We start from the raw sequence: 18,317 nt of genomic DNA, 5'->3' as shown, positions 1-18,317 counted from the left end.
CCTCCTGTGAAAACAGGCTTACAAATGTCTAACACTACCTTTTCCAATTATACAAGTGTTACATAACAAATAAGAAAAGCACATTAAGGAGGATAATTTAAAAAACAATAAATAATTTAATCACCCAGGACATCTATTATTAACATGTTGGTGAATGTCCAATTAGTCCTGTGCATGCTACATAAAATTTTATCTTAGAAGACTCTTTTTTTTTTAACACAAAATCTGAGAGATTTTTAGAATTGGTTTGAAAGATGTATATTTCTTATTTTGATCCTTTTCCACAAACAGTAAAAACAACACAGCAAGGCCAGTTTTCCACCAATATGCGTATGCCCAGTCTCCCTATAGATCACTTAATAATAGAACAAGATTTCCCCAGAGTGGGATACTGGGGACAGATTCCTTTCCCTCTAGGTGTAAAAGAAGCTCACTTTGGAAAGTGTTTGCCATCACCGTTGTGGGCGGAACTGGAGTAGAGGAACCAAGGTGTGTGGAGACAGCTCCTCCAGAGAGAAGGGCTTCAGGTTACACCTCCCGGCAAATTTCTCAGTGAAAAACAAGCATCCATGATTTGGCTGCTGCATTTCGTGGATTAAACAAGAGCAGCCCCACCCTCAGTCAGAATACAGATCCTTGGTCCTTGTTCTGGTCAAACTCTAAGGAGTCTTGCTTTCCTGCTCATTGAGAGAAGGAAGAGGGCAAGTCACAGGGAAAGGAAACTGGGTCTCCCAAGGGAGCTCTTATGTCATTTTTTCCTTTTGTTTTTCCTTAAGGGGCTATTGCACAACCTGGGAAGGAAAACTTGGTCATCTCCAGGGAGGGCCTTAGGGTGGGGAATCAAAGAGAGACTCCTTACAAAATCTGAAATGTTTTTAGATGAAAACATATTTAATACAGCGATAAAAAGGTATTGGGGGAAAATTAACTTTGTCTTTAAGCAATAAAGAGCATAGGGCTTAAAGTAATCCAGATACTGACAAAAGTGAAATTGCTAAAAACTCTGTCTTGCATTTAGAGATTGATGAGGAGCCTGGGCAAGTATTTAATGGGAGAAATGACAGAATTTTCACAAAGGCATAACCAACCAAGGTCAGATTTACCAAAGGAAGATTGGTCAACATTATGTTTTTAATGGACAACATCTTATTCACAAGGACTATTCCTGCTTCTGTCTAGGTAGTAGTATTATTTAAGCCCTATTTTTAAAATTTCCTCATTCTGCGCCTGTCCTGATTTCCCAAACTTGCTTTAATTTTTTTTTTATGGAGCACTTAATTGCCAACTGTCATACCAATATTTTACTTATTTATCTGTTTGTTTAATGACTGCCAATAAAATATAAGCTATACCAGTGCAGGTAGTTTTATCCATGCATTTTCACCACTTCATGTCTAGCATCTCAAAAAGTCCCCGGCCCATGACAGATACTTGGGAAGTAAATAAAATAAACATCACAATAAACTGTTCTGGGCTTAAAAAAAAAAAAAAAAGGTAATATCACATAGTGGTTAAGATTCAGGCTCTAAAGCCCAATCATATGGGTTGATACTCCTGAATGTATTACTTCATAACTGAGTAACATAGAACAGTATTTAACTTCTCCGAACCTCAGTTTGTATTTCTACGAAAGAGGGCTAATAAAAGTATCTGCCTGATATAAGCATCATGAGCAATAAATAAGAGAATACGTGTAAGGTTCTTAGAAATGCCTGACACTCAATAATCATTGGCTGTTATCATTTATTTCTAATAACATCTTAAATTCAGAAAAAAAATTGAAAGAAGAAATTTTTATGATCATTCAGAACCACTTGTGTTTAAATTTGCCCTAAGTAATAGTAATGTAAAAAGATTATTTCTATTGTGATTAAAAAAACACCTCTTTTCACATGTCATATTTATGCTTTTAAAATTACCTTTCCATACACATTATTCACAGTAAAATTATTATTCACTGAAAATGCTATTTGTCTCATTCAGAGGCTTTGTAAAGAGCTGTCTCAAAAAATATTTTTAGCCAAGGGTGTAGAGACAGTGTAGTAATTCAGTGCAAGCAGTCTTTGAATTCTAGCCAGGCATTATAATTGCACTTAGAGAAATCCATTTAAGTCTGAGGGTGGACTTCACTGTTGAAAATTACAGATGACTTTCCCCCACCCCTATCCTTTATTCAACAAGGTTTCAGTTTCTAGTACGACAATTTATCTTTTCAGGTATTTCTTGGGTTTCTAACTTTACTATTTGCTAAAGAGAAAATAGTTATTTTTTTCAGGTAAGAAAATGAGGATCACATGTATCTACAGCATATAGTGAAGTCTCTGTAACAGAAAAAAAACCATATTAGAACTGGACAGGGCTCGTCTAATCTAGGCCTTTCACTTTATAGACCAGGGAAGGAAACAGAGCATCAGGGAGGTGGTGACTTGATCAAAGTCACAAAGGAATTTTGATCGAAGCTCAGGTGTCCAGTAGTGCACGACCACAGGCTAGCTCTACATTGACATTTACCACCTCTACCTCCTGTTTTCTGCTTCATCACCAAGTTCGCTTTCAGCAGCAAGCTGAGCCCTCTGCTCTCTGAATGAGTACATACAATCTATCACACCCCAAATCCAGGACAGAAAGCCACGAATTAGAGACAGAAGCCTTAGCAGGCCCAAGGGATCCTTAGATTTTTGTGGCAGGAGAAACACACTGTATTTTTGTGTGTGTGCTGGCTCCCAAATGATTTGGCCATAACGTGAGTGATTCTCTTCTGTCCCCTGCAAAAGGCAAAATCCAAACTTGATAATGACTTAAACAAATAGTGTGGTTTTTTCCTGAGGGAGAAAATGTGGTATTTGGAACTTTTCTTCTGACCCAACTATTTGGCAGTTTGAGCTCCTTGAAGACTGCTGAGGTTTGAAAGTGACTGGGATAGTGTAGACCTTTTTTCCTACAAGAAAGAAGAGGTTCTTCCTTGTGCTTTTGATTGATACAACTCAATTTGTACTCCTGATATAGAAGAGAGAGGATTTATACTTAAAAGTGAACAAGTTCTAATGCATGGATTATGAAACTGTTTACTAATGTGCATTTGCATTTATAAAAGTGAAATCTGATATGCTTTAGGTAAATATTCTGGCTTGCCTTATTATGAACTATCCTCTTGTGAGAATGATTTTCAGAAAGAGGAGCAAAGATATTTTAAACACAACATCTTCATATTTAAGCCTAGAAAGGAATAATTTTGCTGGTTGTTTTGTCTTTTTCTTTCACAGAAATAAAGATAATGAAGATGTGCTTTATTTATTAGAATAAGTATGGGAAATTAATTTTTAAGTCTCATCACCAAACTATTATCTATCTATCTATCTATCTATCTATCTATCTAATCATCTTTTCCCCTCTATACTTACCCATCTATTGCAACATCTATTGTAAGCAGGAGCTTCTTAACCCTTCCAGTGAGAAACATTTGCAGATTCCTTTTGATGAGAAAATAATTCAGACTATGAACACAAAGTCTACTGCAAGAAACACCACCCTGCTATGATGGAATGGGTTTCTAGTCATCCAGTCTTTCAGAGACAGAGGTGCCTATCTCTAATTCACCCACCTAGCTGCCTATCAAAAACATCAAGTGGTCTCCCCGTTGTGGACTCTGTAGGTTAGGGATCTGGGGCGATGCAGAAGAGGCCTTCTTTTTCTGACAAAAGAAGATACCCTTTCCGGGAGATGAATAGATGTATCGGGGAGGAGGGGCTCCCTGAGGGCTTGCACGTGGTTTGCTGCCATGAGCTTCCCTCTCTTTCCATCCTCCTCTCCTCTCCCCCGACCAGCTCTGGCTTCCCTGCGGCTGCCACATCCTTCAACCGCAGTGCAGAAGCAGCCTCTCGATGGGAGGGACATGATTTTGAGGGTGGAGAGAGTCCGGTGGGCAGCTGGCAAAATGATTCTCTGCTACCATATGCCACTGTTGGGGCTGTCTCATTTCTCTGTCATGAGTGATGAAGTCATTTTTACAGCATAATGATGTATCAAGGGACCCAGAGGGCTGGCTTGTGCTTGTGTATTCCTTTTTTAATTTGGGAGTGGGGCCGTCAGATGTGACAAAGGGAGGCACCCTAGCCCTGATTTGATTAGATTAAATCCATTAAACAGCCTGAATCAGTCTATTCGTACAGACCCTGTAGGAGAGGATTAGTGCCACACCTGGGGTGAGGAACACTAGTTCCCTGTTAAGTGACAAGCCCTTGCCCAAACGGAAATTGATGGATTGATTCCAGGAAAATAGATATTATCGGTAGAAATGACAAGTCCCCAGTGTTCTTGTCACCTCTTCTGGGCAAATTCTTGTGGGGTGGCCTTGATATGTGAGGGTGTTTGTGGCTATGGGTCACAGAAAAAGAATATGACTGGGGATTTCACAGCCAACTCACTCTGGGTCACAATGAATGTTAATCATCAGACAGAGTGTGATGCTGGTTTTCAGCAACTGCATTCGCTTTCTAAACATTTCTGTATCAGGAATACTATATGCCTTGCAAATCTGGCATCTGTCTAGTAATATAGCGCCTTCTCTCCCCAAGCCCCTTTCAAAAGTGCACACACACACACACACACACACAAACACACACTTCTTTTCTATGTCTTACAGTGTGAAATAATATTCTCTTACATATAATCATTTTAAGAACTCTGGAGTGTGTGTGTGTGTGTGTGTGTGTGTGTGTGTAACAAGCAGGGAAAAAGCAAAATTAGATTTTAACTTGAAAATAAGCAAATTGTATTCATTTTAGCATGTCACTTGCTGCAGAGGAAGTCATGAGGCAAACAACAATTTTAAGTAGCTTTCAAGTGGTTTATCATTTCGAAAAGCAATCTTAATAAGGAAATGGCCCTTACTTTATCTCTCAGAGATTGTAATGATGTTCTTTGAGAAACTGAGAGCACCTACCAGTTTCCAATCTTGTGAGAAGATAGAAAAATTAAGATTTTCATATTTAGTAAGCATATTTCTTCGCTTTTCTTTTTCTCAATTCAATTACTGATAGCCCATCTCTGACTTATGTTCACACCAGGAGTGGGTCTTTAAGGCACCACTTTAGCTGCCAATTATATGGAGAGGGGCTTTAAACAGAATGAAATGTCACTTTAGTTCAGATTCATCTTACTATTTAGAACTTCAAGTTCAGTAATATTTATCTAATAATTATATAGTTTGACTATTAGTTCAGCAAAAGCAATATTTTAGTTTAGTTTATGGCTTAAAAATTAGTGTCATTTGCTAAGATTTTCACTGATGGCTTTTTTTTTTAATGAAAATATAGTATTTCTTTATTTCCCCACACATTATTGACCTTTACTTAGAAGCAGTGATCAGACCTTTAGCGAGTTTTCTTAATTGAAATGGATTATAAAGTAAAAAACAAAACAAAACAAAACCCAAAATACAAATCAGAAGTCAGATTAATTTTACAAGTGTGTAATTGGTGAATTATATTGACTAGATTCTTAAAGCTCTGTTCTAGAATCACCAACTCACTAAAACATTCTCAGATAAACTACGTTATTATTTTATATGATTTAAATGTTAACATTTAGCCTATAGAGAAACATTGAAATTGCTCCTGAAAAAATCCACAGTGGAATTTCAAAAGACAAAAGGGTTCTAAAAACAAACCTGGAAAACAGCACACACGTTCTCTTTACGCTCCGTGAATTTAAGCAGTAGCAAGCCTGCTTCATTTTATGCTGGAGTAGAAGACAGCCATCTCCTTCCCCAGAGTTCAAAAGGGTCCAGAAATCCAGCTTTTAGATATAAAGTAGGGGGAAAATAGAAAGTCAGCTCCTTGGCAGGGAAACGTTGACAAGATGCTCTAATCATGAAATGTGGAGAGGGGTGAATGACCAGCAGAAGAGCTTTCCGATCAAGTTGAAGTAGATCATTCAGAGATGAAATTTCTACCTTTCCCTAAACAGTACACTTGTAGCGGGTGGAAGAAAGAGAGAAGATATGAAATATGTCATCTTCATAATTTCCTTAGTTCTCCATCTCAGTAGGCAGATGCAATTAGAATTAAATAGAATAATAAATGCGTATCACTAAACTTTTTATATATATTATCATTCTTCCTTACAGCAACTCTATAAGGCAGGCATTCTTATACTTGTTTTACTGATGAGAGAACTGAAAACAGAATACCAGAGTTATTTTCCCAAAGATCACAACCTGGTAAGAGGAAGATCTGGGGTATGAACCCCAGTATGTCTGATTTCAAACAATGTGCTTCTTTACTAAGTATATTTCTCCTATTGAATAGATTTCTGTGTGTTCTTAAAAAAAAACTTTTATAGTCTCTTTGTTAAAAAAAAATACGGTATTACTTTGTGCTGGGCTAAGTCCATTGGAAAGTGCATAGCTGTGGAATAATTTAAATTATTTATTTATTTGCATGGTTTTGATTTTTAGACTTAATCAGCAGATAAACTTGAAAAACCTGTAATGATGGGCATTATATTCAGGGCAACATTGCTGTGAAATGCAATTATGTGTCAAAGTAGAGACTAGTACTAGGAATAATATAACTCATGAATAGTCAATGTTTCTTAGTACATAATCTATTTCCTTGTCTGTTGAGATATCAAAAATATATTCATTGTTTATGGTTGTTCATTTGTTTTTATAACATCAGTCCAAACAAAGATGATGACTGTCAAGCATAATACAACATACATAACTACATTAAATACTGATTAATGGGGAGATTCTTTAAGAGAACAATATATCACCTCTGAAGCCTCCCCACCTAATTTAATTTTTAAGGCAGAGCTTCAAAGACAGTAGTTTCAGAAGCTAATGAGTAGGCTGTGATGAACAGAAAGTGTAATGGCAGTTGGTTTTAGGAGATACCAGAGTGTTGTTTGGAAGGCTTCAGGATGAGGCCAGACTGGGCTAGGTACTTGAACTCAGGAAATATCTCAAGTGAGGGATTACTCACAGGAGTAAATCTTAATTCTAGTCCACAGCTGCCATCTTACAGTTATTCTGTGAAGGTAACTCAGCGTCCAAAGTTTGTTAGGATACCCCAAAGGGGTTTGTTCCCATTAAAAACTCAAGAAAAAAAATGGTCAGTTGATTTAAAAGGGTATTGAGATAAAGGCGGTTCAGAGAAGAAAGACCTGTTATCAACCTACATATACCCCAGGAAGGGAAGACATCATTGCCCTCTATGCAAAGTCTTTATACAAAAGTAACTAGTAGTCATTTCTTAAGAGCATGCCATGTGCAAAGTATTCTTCTACCATCATGGAGTTTGAAGAAATAAAAGACCTGGACTGTGTTCTCCAAGAGACACAAATAGCGTGTGTGTGGGGGGTGGAGAAACACATGATCTCTTAAATTAAGTCTTATGGAAGGGATCTGTAGTGCTTTTGGAACATCTGAGAGAGGCTAGTAGCTGGAAAAGAAAGTGGGGTGTGTGTGTGTGTGTGTTTGGAAAGTAGGCATTGCAGGCAAAGGTTGGGGGAGGAATACCAAGACAGGTATACTTGATTTGGAGAGGCTGTCATTTTGTTTGTTTGTTTGTTTTCTGTCAGATATTTTGGATAGGTTACTGAGGCACAGACTGAGGGGTTGATGCATTTTGATCAGTTCCATATTCCCCCAGAATAGAGCTGGAATTCATACACTTTAAGCTGCTAGAATTTCAGGATGCTACAGAACAACTTTGAATCCACAGTCGCAGAAATAGCATTATTTAATCAGGGCAAAAACATTCTGGAAGAAAAGGACAAAGAATAATGATTCTCTGAAAACTGTTGAATGTTAGGAAATTTCTATGTCATGATAGCTGATATTATAAACCATACACTGTTCATCAGATTCTGTCCCCTTTCATGATTGATTCACTTAATCTTTGTGATACTCCCTTGAAGTATGGAAATTTATTATCTCCATTTTACAGGTGGAGAAGGTAAGGCTTAGAGAATTTAAGTAGTAGCAACTTGCCCAAGATCAGACCTGGTAAGAAATTAGAGTTGGACTTTGAATTCATACCCTGTAAGCACAGACAGTGTATTGCCAAATAATGTTTTGTTGTGCTGTTTACATGTCCCTCCCCCCAAAAAAATAAGACAGCAGCTTGGTCAATTAGGTCAGTGAGGACAGTCAAAACCAGGCCAGAGAACTTCACTTCAGGTCTTGATCGAATGATTTGTGTTTCGTAAAGGACGTTATCCCTTTAAGCAGGTGTTTCCATTCCATCCTTGCTGCCCCTCTCCAATAAAAGGTAAGGCCCCCACTTCAGCTATAACTAGCTCTGTTCCTTCTGGGCTGCTCCTCGCTCCAGGTCTGCCTCTTTCGTGATGCCCGAGGGGAATATCCAGCACAGCACTGCTAAACCAATGGTTCTCACATCAGGAAAAGCAACAACATCATCACTAGGGAACTTGTTACAAACGCAGATTCTCAGGCCCCACACATACCCGCGGAATCAGGAGCTCTGGCACCCAGCGCTCCCTGTTTGAACAAATCCCCCAAGGTGATGATCACACATGAGCAAGCCTGGAAATCACGGTGCTGAACTATGCTATGTTTTGGAACTTCTTTTCCAAACTCATTTCTATTTCTCCCATTTCTTTTTCAGAAACTTGACTTTGTTCATAAAAAGACAAAACCCTCCCTAATTGAGCCTCTCCATTTAACTACTTACTTCAAAGCAAACCACTCGATATAAAGTAAATCAGCTACAAGGATGTAATGCACAGCACAGGGAATAAGGGTCACATTTTATAAAACCTTTGTATGGAGTGTAATCTATAAAAATGCTGAATCACCATAATCCCGCTGTTGTACACCTGAAACGTATAATATTGTAAGTCAACTATACCGAAAAAATAAATAAACAACGAGCAAACCAACCACAGGAGGGACAGGGTGGAATCCAGCTCTCATTCCTCACCGCTGTGACCACCCATCTTTCAATAATGCCTTTGTCTATCAGAGTTTTATCCGCTGTGGCTAGTGTGAGTTCTGCCCCTGTTTGAGTTCACTAGAGCTGTGTGGTTAAGTAGCAAGGATCTACAACCAGACTGAGTCACTATAAACCATCGTTCCCCGTTTACAGTCTGTGTGACCTTAGCAGCTTACGTGACTCGCTAGGACTGGGTTGTTCCACCTGTGAAATAAGAATGGCAGTAACAGCCCTCGAGGAGAGCTGTTGTTAGTTCAAAAGGAGAACTTAGAACAGCGACTGGCACTTACTAACAAGTCAATAACCTTTGGCTACGATGGTTTCTCCTTGACTGACTCACATTTATGAATTTATTTTTATGTCCCAGGCACCAGACTAAAGCCTTTTAGCTGTATTCTTTCATTTAGCCTCACAGTGATCCTATGAAACATAACCGAGTAATATCATTGTCCAAGTCCTAACACCCCTTAAATGCGGAGGATTTGCCAGACATTCTTCTGGATGATTGACCTGTAATATCTCACAGGTTCTGCTAATATCCCCATTTTGTAGATGAGGAAGGAAGCAAAGACCATAAAATAAACTGTTCAAGATCACTCATGAAATAAGTGACAGAACTGACCTCTGAACCAGTCTGTCTGGCCCTGGTAACATGCTTTTGACAATCATATAGCACTGCCTTTTTATAGGCAAGAAATCAGAAGCCTAGAGACGTTAAGTAACTTTCCAGGCACATAGTTATTAAGCAACAAAGCTAGAGTCTTATAAAAATTTCTGTACAATATTTATGTCACCTTACTTTGTTCTCTACCACCTTTAGTGACTTTGGTCCCTTTACGCCTTCTTCTGAGAGCCATTATCTTGCCTGAACTTACATGACTCTTGATCATCTTCCGTCTCCCTGGCTTCATAGTTCCCTCTCCCCTCAATTTCAGGAAGCGTCATATTTAGTTGACTTTAGGGACATAATCATTGATTATCCTAAACTCCATCATCCCCAAGATGCCATGGTCTTATGGACTCTTCTCTTCCCCTCCTTGTCCTGTCTACATTTCCCAAACCCTCCTCACAACCTTCTTGTTCGTTTTCTCACTTCCACTGTTCTTGCTTCTGCTCACTTGTACCACCATGTCCAGCCATTTCCAACACTGCCCTAGTTTCTGATTTATAATGTAATTGCTTCCATTTTTTTGGACTATTTTTGCTGATCCATTTCCTCATTGGAAATTCTTCATTCCTTTTTATATAAATTTTCCAAGGCCCGATTTGCAAGTTTCCCCATGAAGGACCTGTGTCCTGGTCATCCCAGCTGGGATGGATTTTTCCCTCCTTGGCTTTCCATTTGTGCTCCTGTTATGGCCTTTGGCATGTATTGTCTCTTGGCTACTTGTCTCTTTCTCTTCTGCTACACCAGGGCATCCTTATCTTTTTCTAAGTGCCCAGTAGCTTCATGTAGATGAAAGAAGACAGACAATAGATTTTTATGTCAGAGAGCTCTGGATTCAAAAGCTCTACTGCTTGCTTTTTTCTTGCACCATCTGTCTCTAGTCTCTGATTTGTAAAATGAAAAGGAAGTGTAACTTAGAGAGCTGTTCTGAGGATTAAATGAATTAATGTAGGTGGAGATGGTATAGTAAGTGCTCTGTAACTTTTAGCTCCCTTCTCCTCCTCAACACAGTGCCCTAAATATAGTCTCACAGAGGTTTAGAGTGTGAATGCATAAATGAATGTTGAATGAGGTGGCTGCTTCAATTTTGACTGTGGGAGTGCATCAAGAAAAAGTTTAAACACTTCCCACACTGGCCAAGAATTTTGATAATCAGAATTTTAATTACTTGGGGATATTGATTTGGATAGCATTTTAATAACATTAAAAAAGAAAATGAGGTTCTGAAAAGTTATATGAATTTTATTCTTAAATAGTTACAAAAAAAGAGTCAATCCATTTTATTTGACACAATGGCCACTAATAATAAAAAAGGATGGTTGAACAAATTAAGAAATTTAAAAGTATGAAGCAGTTAGAAATGCCACAGATTATATAACTGGAAACACTATTCAGGGTAAGAGTGGAAAGTAAACACTGAAAGCAATCTATTGGTATTTTATCTCAGGAGTAGTAGTATGATTTCAAGCAGTTTTGTGAAGATGATTATTTAAATTTATAGTTAGAATCTTAAAATACATTACTAACTACATATTTATGTGCAGAATAAAATGTAAATCCCAATGGCAAAACCCACTGGCACTGGAATCAGACAGACAAGAGTTGAAACAGGGCTCCTCTACTTAGAACTGATGCACAACTTGGGCAAGTGATTTCACTTATCTCAGGCTTAGTTTCTTCATCTATAAAATGGGTATATCAGTAATGCCCATGTCATTGAGTTGCTAGATGATTGTGGATTTTATGGTTTTATGAATTTTAGCTGGTGTCTAGCAAGTTGAATAATCACCCATTAAATTTATCTCTGACTATAGTGTGTACTCAACAAATAGTTCATAACTGATTTTGCTATACTGGCAGGTGATTTTGTCCCCACGGGACATTTTGCAATTGCTGGAGACATTTTTGGTTGTCACAACTTGAGGGCATATGCTACTGTCACCTGGCACATACAGGTCAGGGGTGCCGTTAGCACCACGCATGCACGAGACTACATCTCACAGCAAACATCCTGAAGTACCAATAGTGTGAGGCTGAGAAATCCTGAGATAAGAATGAGTAAAACTGATCTCTCTCCAGGCTATGTAGAGATAGCAATATTTTAAACTCTTCAAGATAGAGAGAAAGAAAAGTGATGATTGAAAGCGATATTCATAGAAAATAAACTTCATGCATTATTCCTTCAAAATAATTATTAAAAAAGAGAACACACATGTTTGATAAACCTGGTTAAAAATAAAAACTTGCAGTGTTTTTTTTTTTTTCCAAACCTTAGCATGCAAAATAATCACCTGGACTATTTATTAAAACAGAGTTCTAGGCTTCACTCCTAGCACATTCTGATTTGGAAAGTCTGGAGTGAGAAAGCTGTGTTTTTAATAAGCACTCCAGGGAACTCTAATGCAGCTGGTTCATGGGCAACGGTTTGAGGGAATTCTTCCAAAGGGCTGAATGATGTGAATACACAACTCATATAAACACTTTCACAAATCCAGTAGCATTATGTAGCTCTGGTTCTCTTTATCCTTAAAATCTTAGGTCTCAGTCTCATTATTATCCAGGATAATAAGTAAAGTAGAATGGATCTACAGAAAGATACTCTCAACACCAGTTTGCCAGTACCCAGACACCATATGTCCAGAACTCCTGTGTCCTTTGCCCTTCTTGCCTTCATCCTCTCTATTGCACCGGTACAACATTCCAACTCCCAGAATAGCAGAAAGGTGTGTTCACCTCACTGGTCTTTGGGATCAGGCACCATTTACCACTAGGTCCAGGAACCATGCCCCCTACGCTACCTTCTGGTTCCTCTCAGCCCTAAGGAAAACCCCCAAAGTATTCCGGGGTTTGCACACAAGAACCTGTGAAAATTCTTTTAACTTGAAAGCAATCAAGCATAAATATACATGTTATATCAATTTTAATAACAATTTTGGATTTTTATTTCATAAGTACCAGGTTATGGAATTTTTACATTTACTTTCTGAAAAAATAAATCCATATTTGGCAGAAGGTTAATATCAGTGGGTGTGTGGCATTTTAATGGGAGTAATGACTTCTAGAAATAGGAAGTTTCTATTTTGTGCCAGACATTTAGGAAATAAGTTTTTCTTTGACTCAAACCCAAAGATACCTTTTCAGCCAACAGCTCAGAGGAAGAATGGAACAGAACACTCACCTCCTGAGTGACTCTATTTCAATGAATAGAAGCATTGAGGACAGGCAGATACTAGGCTGCATCAAATAAACAAAAGTATTTGACCCAGTCTGTGATTCACAGAAAAGCTGATCCATTTCAACCCTTTACAAGTTAATTTCTCAAATTTCAGTAGCAGAATAATGATCAAGGCCTCTGTCAGAGACTCAGGTCTTTAATGGTTACATTTAAATGTGCCCCTTTGAAGAATGAGAGCTTCTGTGAGACAACTAATCTTGACTGAATTCAAGGCTCAATATTCAACTTGAGAAAACTTGCTCAGAACACATAGCTTAGCTCATTAGAGATAGTATACCCCCAAACTCCGCTGCAAGAGGATATTTCTAAAGTTACTCACTTAAGGGGATATTTTTCTTGCTTAGTATTAAAATGATGGAAGATTTTTTTGTTAATGATAGAATGAAATTTTTACTTGCTGATGGATAAAGATGTGAGCACCATATTTCCAGCAATTCTTTCTTGAACTCTTGTGTGTGTGTGTATATATGTGTATATATATATATATATATACACATATGCAATTATAAGTGTGCCTCATACAGAATTCCCCACACATACCCACACACACACACAAAAGACAAACTTGAGCTAGATATATTAAGTAATCATTGTTTCTATTATAAAAACATGTTCTGGGAGATTTTATCATAGCATTTCTTGGGGCAATTAAATATAATTCCATTCATAAAATTTTTATGTATATGCAGCTTCTAGAGAAGTCACAAATAGTTGTATCATGTGAAGTGTAACACCTTGGGTATTTGTTATTTTTTCACCAACTCTTCAGTGAGTATCTACTGTTTATCAGGCACTGTGCTATGCATTAGGGATATAACAGTGTATCTGGAAAACAAGCTGTTGCTCTTAAGCAGATTGTTTTGTAGACTAAGATTTAGACTGAAAACATATACAATGATTCACTGAATACTTGCAATTTGTAACTAAATCTATGAAGAGCACAAATAAAAGTGAGCATAACCAGATTTATTGGATCATTCTTTTATTTCTTGTGCTTCAAATAATTAGCAGTTCAAGATAGTCCAAGTATCTATTTGCAATGGCTAGCCAATCAAATCCAGAACATATTTGAATCTTAAAAGAAAAAAAAATCTACCTTAAATTTCTTGTGATTAACTTGATCTGAGAAATGTAGATCTATTTATTCTTTTTCTTTTTCAGGGTTTTTGGAGCTGCCATACTTCTTACCTCTACCCTGAATATGCTAATCCCATCAGCAGCCAGAGTGCATTATGGGTGTGTCATCTTTGTTAGGATACTGCAGGGACTTGTTGAGGTACGGAACTGCAGGGGGATGTCATCTTAAGGTCGGCATGCTCATAAGAATCAGAAGATCATCTTTGTCCTGATCTATACACAACTATATTTTATTAGATTGTGTCTACTGAGTGTTGAAAAAATGGAAAAGTTAACCAATTAGATATTTTGCTTTTGAGTGGTGACACACTACAACTGTGACTGCTTACCCCTGTTCTCTAGACTTGAGCAGTGTTAAAGAAATGTTTAGTGACTATTTGACCTAAAAAAAAAAAATGGCACTTTTGTTAGTGTGCTGTGATAAGAATTTTGAGTCCGTCCTTTGCTGGTGATAACACTGAATTAATACCTTTGGGGAGTTTTATACCCAGTCCCTGTGGCCTTGAATCATGATTTGAGTTTTCACTAAAATATTTCATTGAATGTATTATCTGAGCATTTAACTCTAATGATTGACTTTTGCTTCATTGGCCTTTAGCCTTTGAAAGAGTACTATTTAAAAACTTGAGAGTGCTGTGTCTGTTCCCTCTTCTTTTTCCTTGGATTATGGTGGGAGTAGATAAGTCAGAGAATATAATAAGACACTGAAAACAATTTCCTGCCTCTCTAAAAAGAGAAAATGATAGGATCAAAATAATAGAAAAAGGATAATTGTGTTAAAGGTCTTAATTTCTAGACACTATTTTCAGGAAATAGGACCTTCAAGAATCTACATTTCACATTCCTTTTATGGATTATTTTATATTTGGGAATCACTGAGTTTAACACCTCACAAAAGGGTCTCCCAAATTTCCCACAGTGTTCAGAATTTAAGATGAACTGAGTAATATAAGGTCTTTCCTTTGCACTTAATCAGAAGAAAATTGAGGTGGAAGGAAGACTGGAGGGTGGGGAGAATTTAAACAGGTTACCGAAAAGAGGCCATGACTTACCTGGTCTGGGTTGGATGTTTTTAAAATGGAATTTCAGGGAATCAGCAAAGAAAGGCCCATGAGTAGCAGCTTTCCCTAACACCTTGTGCAGTTCTAAAGAAACAGTATCACAGATGGGAATATGCTGATTTTCCGATGACCCTGGATCCCAAATGGTTATATATATCTTCCCCCATCACAGGGTGTAACCTACCCAGCATGTCATGGAATATGGAGCAAATGGGCCCCTCCTCTAGAGAGGAGTAGACTGGCAACCACCTCCTTTTGTGGTGAGTGTTACGTGCCGATACAGTTATGGTCAGTGGAAGCTTCCAAACAACTTCAATAAGAATTTGCAGTTGGCAAATCTCACCTGTAAAACCATTTAGGGTGTGTCTGTAGGTGTGTGTCTGCGTGTACGTGAGGAGAGGTTTTTGACCCACTATTCCAATTTCTTTAATCTCCACTGGGATCCTCAAATCTTCTCTTTCTTCTTGTGTTTTGTATTTTTCTAGGGGTTTATCAATTTCATCTGGATTTTCGAATATATTCATGAATAATTTTTATTGTAGTCTTTTACATTTCTTTTTTATTATAGTATCTTATTTATTTATTTTTTAATTTTTGTCTTGGATAAGTATGGTTACATTTGCTTGTGTAGTCTTGTATTCGTGGCTGAGTGTGTAGGCATATACATGCGTTCAGGTGTGTGTGGGTGTGAGTGTGCATGAACCCAAGGGAAGGGTGTGTTTGTGTGAGCCAACTGAGAAACCTAGGATGAAGTCAAGAATTTCCATTGATTTCGCTTACCATTTTCTCTTCTACTTTAGGTTCCTACGCTGGAGCTGTGATTGCAATGCCTTTAGCTGGCATTCTTGTACAGTATACTGGCTGGTCTTCCGTTTTCTATGTCTATGGTATGTTGCATTTCTATACCATAGAGTTAAAAGAAATGCAGATACACATTACTATATATAAAATAGATAAACAACAAGGACCTGCTGTATAGCACAGAGAACTATATGCAATTTCATGCAATAACATAATGAAAAATAATCTGAAAAAAATATGTATGTATGTATATGTATAACTGAATCTCTTTGCTGTGCACCTGAAACTAATATTGTAAATCAACTACACTTCAACTAAAAAGAAAAAAAAAAGGAATACAATAGCATTTAAAACAGTGTGATAGATTGGTGAATATACTTCTGTGTTTACTCGCTAATTTTTTTTCATTAGGAATCCTTTCCTTATATTCTGAGAAGGAAAATATCCTATCTCTGTGATTTTCCCTACATAAATATTTATCATTTTTAAAAGCAACCACATTGCTGATGGAAACTTTGTAATATATAACATATATTATCCTTGATTATGAAAAAATTAAATTAGCTCTTGATTCAAAGCTAATTAAGAGGAAGCAGCCAGGCAGCACCCTTTTTGAATAGTCACTTTTCGTAGCCCCTGTTCAGCTACAGCTTTCTCGGTCGTTTCCCTGCTCCTGCCTCCCTGAGACTGGTTAGGGGCAGGGAGCTGGAAGGTCGCAGTAGTGCTAACGCAGTGATTCAATTGTGTGACGAAATACTAGCCGTCAGCTCCAGCAGCAGCACAGTTTAATCTGCTTTTCCCCAGAATTAAAAAGATGAAGCCCCCAAGTGGAAGTGAAAAAATGACAAGAAACCCAAAGTCCAGACTCCTTCTATTCTCTTTCTAACCAGAAGCTGGATTACTGGAAAGTATTACAGTCTCTCTCTAAAAGACACTTTTTTAATAGCGAGGAAAAAAGAAATGTAAGAGATCTGGATTCCAGCTGATGCTGTCACTGATTAAAACCATCTTTGGACATGGGCAGGAGAACCTGGAAGATTAATGCTGTCGTGTGGCAGAGCAGAGCAGTATGTGGCTGCTTCCAAATTTGCTATGATCCATTCCCATTTTGAAATATTCTTATCAAGGCAAACTCTTATGCTTGCAGAATATTATTAAATGTACTTGACAGTAGGGGCTCTTATTCTAGTCCGAAAGCCATGGACGGGTTTTGGATTCAGGAATGCCCTAAATGGTGAGCCATACGTGCAATTGTCCGTATTTTTGTTTCCTAGGAAGGTCTTTTTTTTTTTAAATCAGATTTTAATCCATATATTTTACTTAATTTCTAAAGGGGCCCATAACACATAAAGGTTTAAAGCACTTATGTGTAGCATATACAGCACAAATTGGGATGGCCTGGCCATCCATTAAATCCTCTGATTTGAGCCTTAGTCCATTACTGAATTGAAGATATGATGTGATGTTAAAGTGAGAATACTAATTTCCACAAAGTACCCGTGAAAACCAATCTCATTATTTCAAGTTATGTCTCATATAATATTTATCATCGAATGGTATGAAGTTTAAATATTAGATAATCTGAAAATACCGTACAACAGTACTTGCTTATGTGCTGTGTGTAACAAAAACTTGGTCTTTGAGCCACACATTCAATATTCATATTTTACAAATTAATGAGATAAAACCCATGTGGCTTAAGTTAAAAAAATTAATGCATGTATAGCAACTAGCTGAGTGTCTGGCACTGTAGATAGATTCGGTTAGTGGTAATGATAATTATTACTAGATTACAAGCACTCTCACTCATTGAGTGCTTATTTTGTGCCATTCACTGTGCTGTCACTTTACCCATTATCTCCTTTAACTTTTCTTTGTTACAGTCTCATAGAAAAGGAATTATTTCATTTTATAGTGGAGATTTTCAGAGATTTAGTTACTAATTCGAGGATGCAGCTCAGAGTGACACAGCCAGGATTTGAATCTGGGAGAGCCATATTCCATAACCACCACCCTATACTAAATTTTCACACACTGTGTGACCCCAAATTGTGTTTGCTATCATGTCCAGTAATTAAAACTGGCATAGCCCATCAGAAGTTGTAGTATTAAGGAGCACTTCTTAAAGATTGAACAAGCAAGCAAAACAAACAAACAAACAAACAAACAAACAAACAAAAACCAATATTCGAGAGATCAGGGACATTTAGGTTGTTACCAGGAGAATATAGAACAGTATGAGACAAAAATGAAATGGCCAGTTGCTGGGAAACCAGAATAAATTATGTGAAATTATTTCTATTATTAATGATTCAGATTTATGTTGTACTATAAGGGCATATTTTAATGGTGAGAGAGCTAAATAAAGGGGTGAAATAGAACGTGCAAACAGTTTATTATATTGGCATTTATAACTTTCATCTGCCTGAACAATGATTTTAGTAGGCAATGTGGTA

The 18,317-nt window shown here is 37.4% G+C and overlaps 1 protein-coding gene across 2 annotated transcripts in view; it reads left to right on the top strand.

Moving 5' to 3' along the window:
* SLC17A6 (solute carrier family 17 member 6) overlaps positions 1-18,317 on the top strand; it is a 37,801-nt gene that overhangs the window by 7,835 nt on the left and 11,649 nt on the right. For both annotated transcript variants that reach the window (XM_010987484.3, XM_031459871.2), the window contains exons 4-6: positions 14,024-14,138; positions 15,233-15,320; positions 15,861-15,947. In XM_010987484.3, coding sequence (XP_010985786.1) covers positions 14,024-14,138; positions 15,233-15,320; positions 15,861-15,947 — 290 coding nt within the window. The remainder of the gene's footprint in view (positions 1-14,023; positions 14,139-15,232; positions 15,321-15,860; positions 15,948-18,317) is intronic.

This window comes from Camelus dromedarius, chromosome 12 (genome assembly GCF_036321535.1).
Source record: "Camelus dromedarius isolate mCamDro1 chromosome 12, mCamDro1.pat, whole genome shotgun sequence".
NCBI classification, from domain to species: Eukaryota; Metazoa; Chordata; class Mammalia; order Artiodactyla; family Camelidae; genus Camelus; species Camelus dromedarius.
The sequence above is the reverse complement of the archived record's forward strand: the minus strand, read 5'-3'. Positions and strand labels throughout refer to the sequence as shown.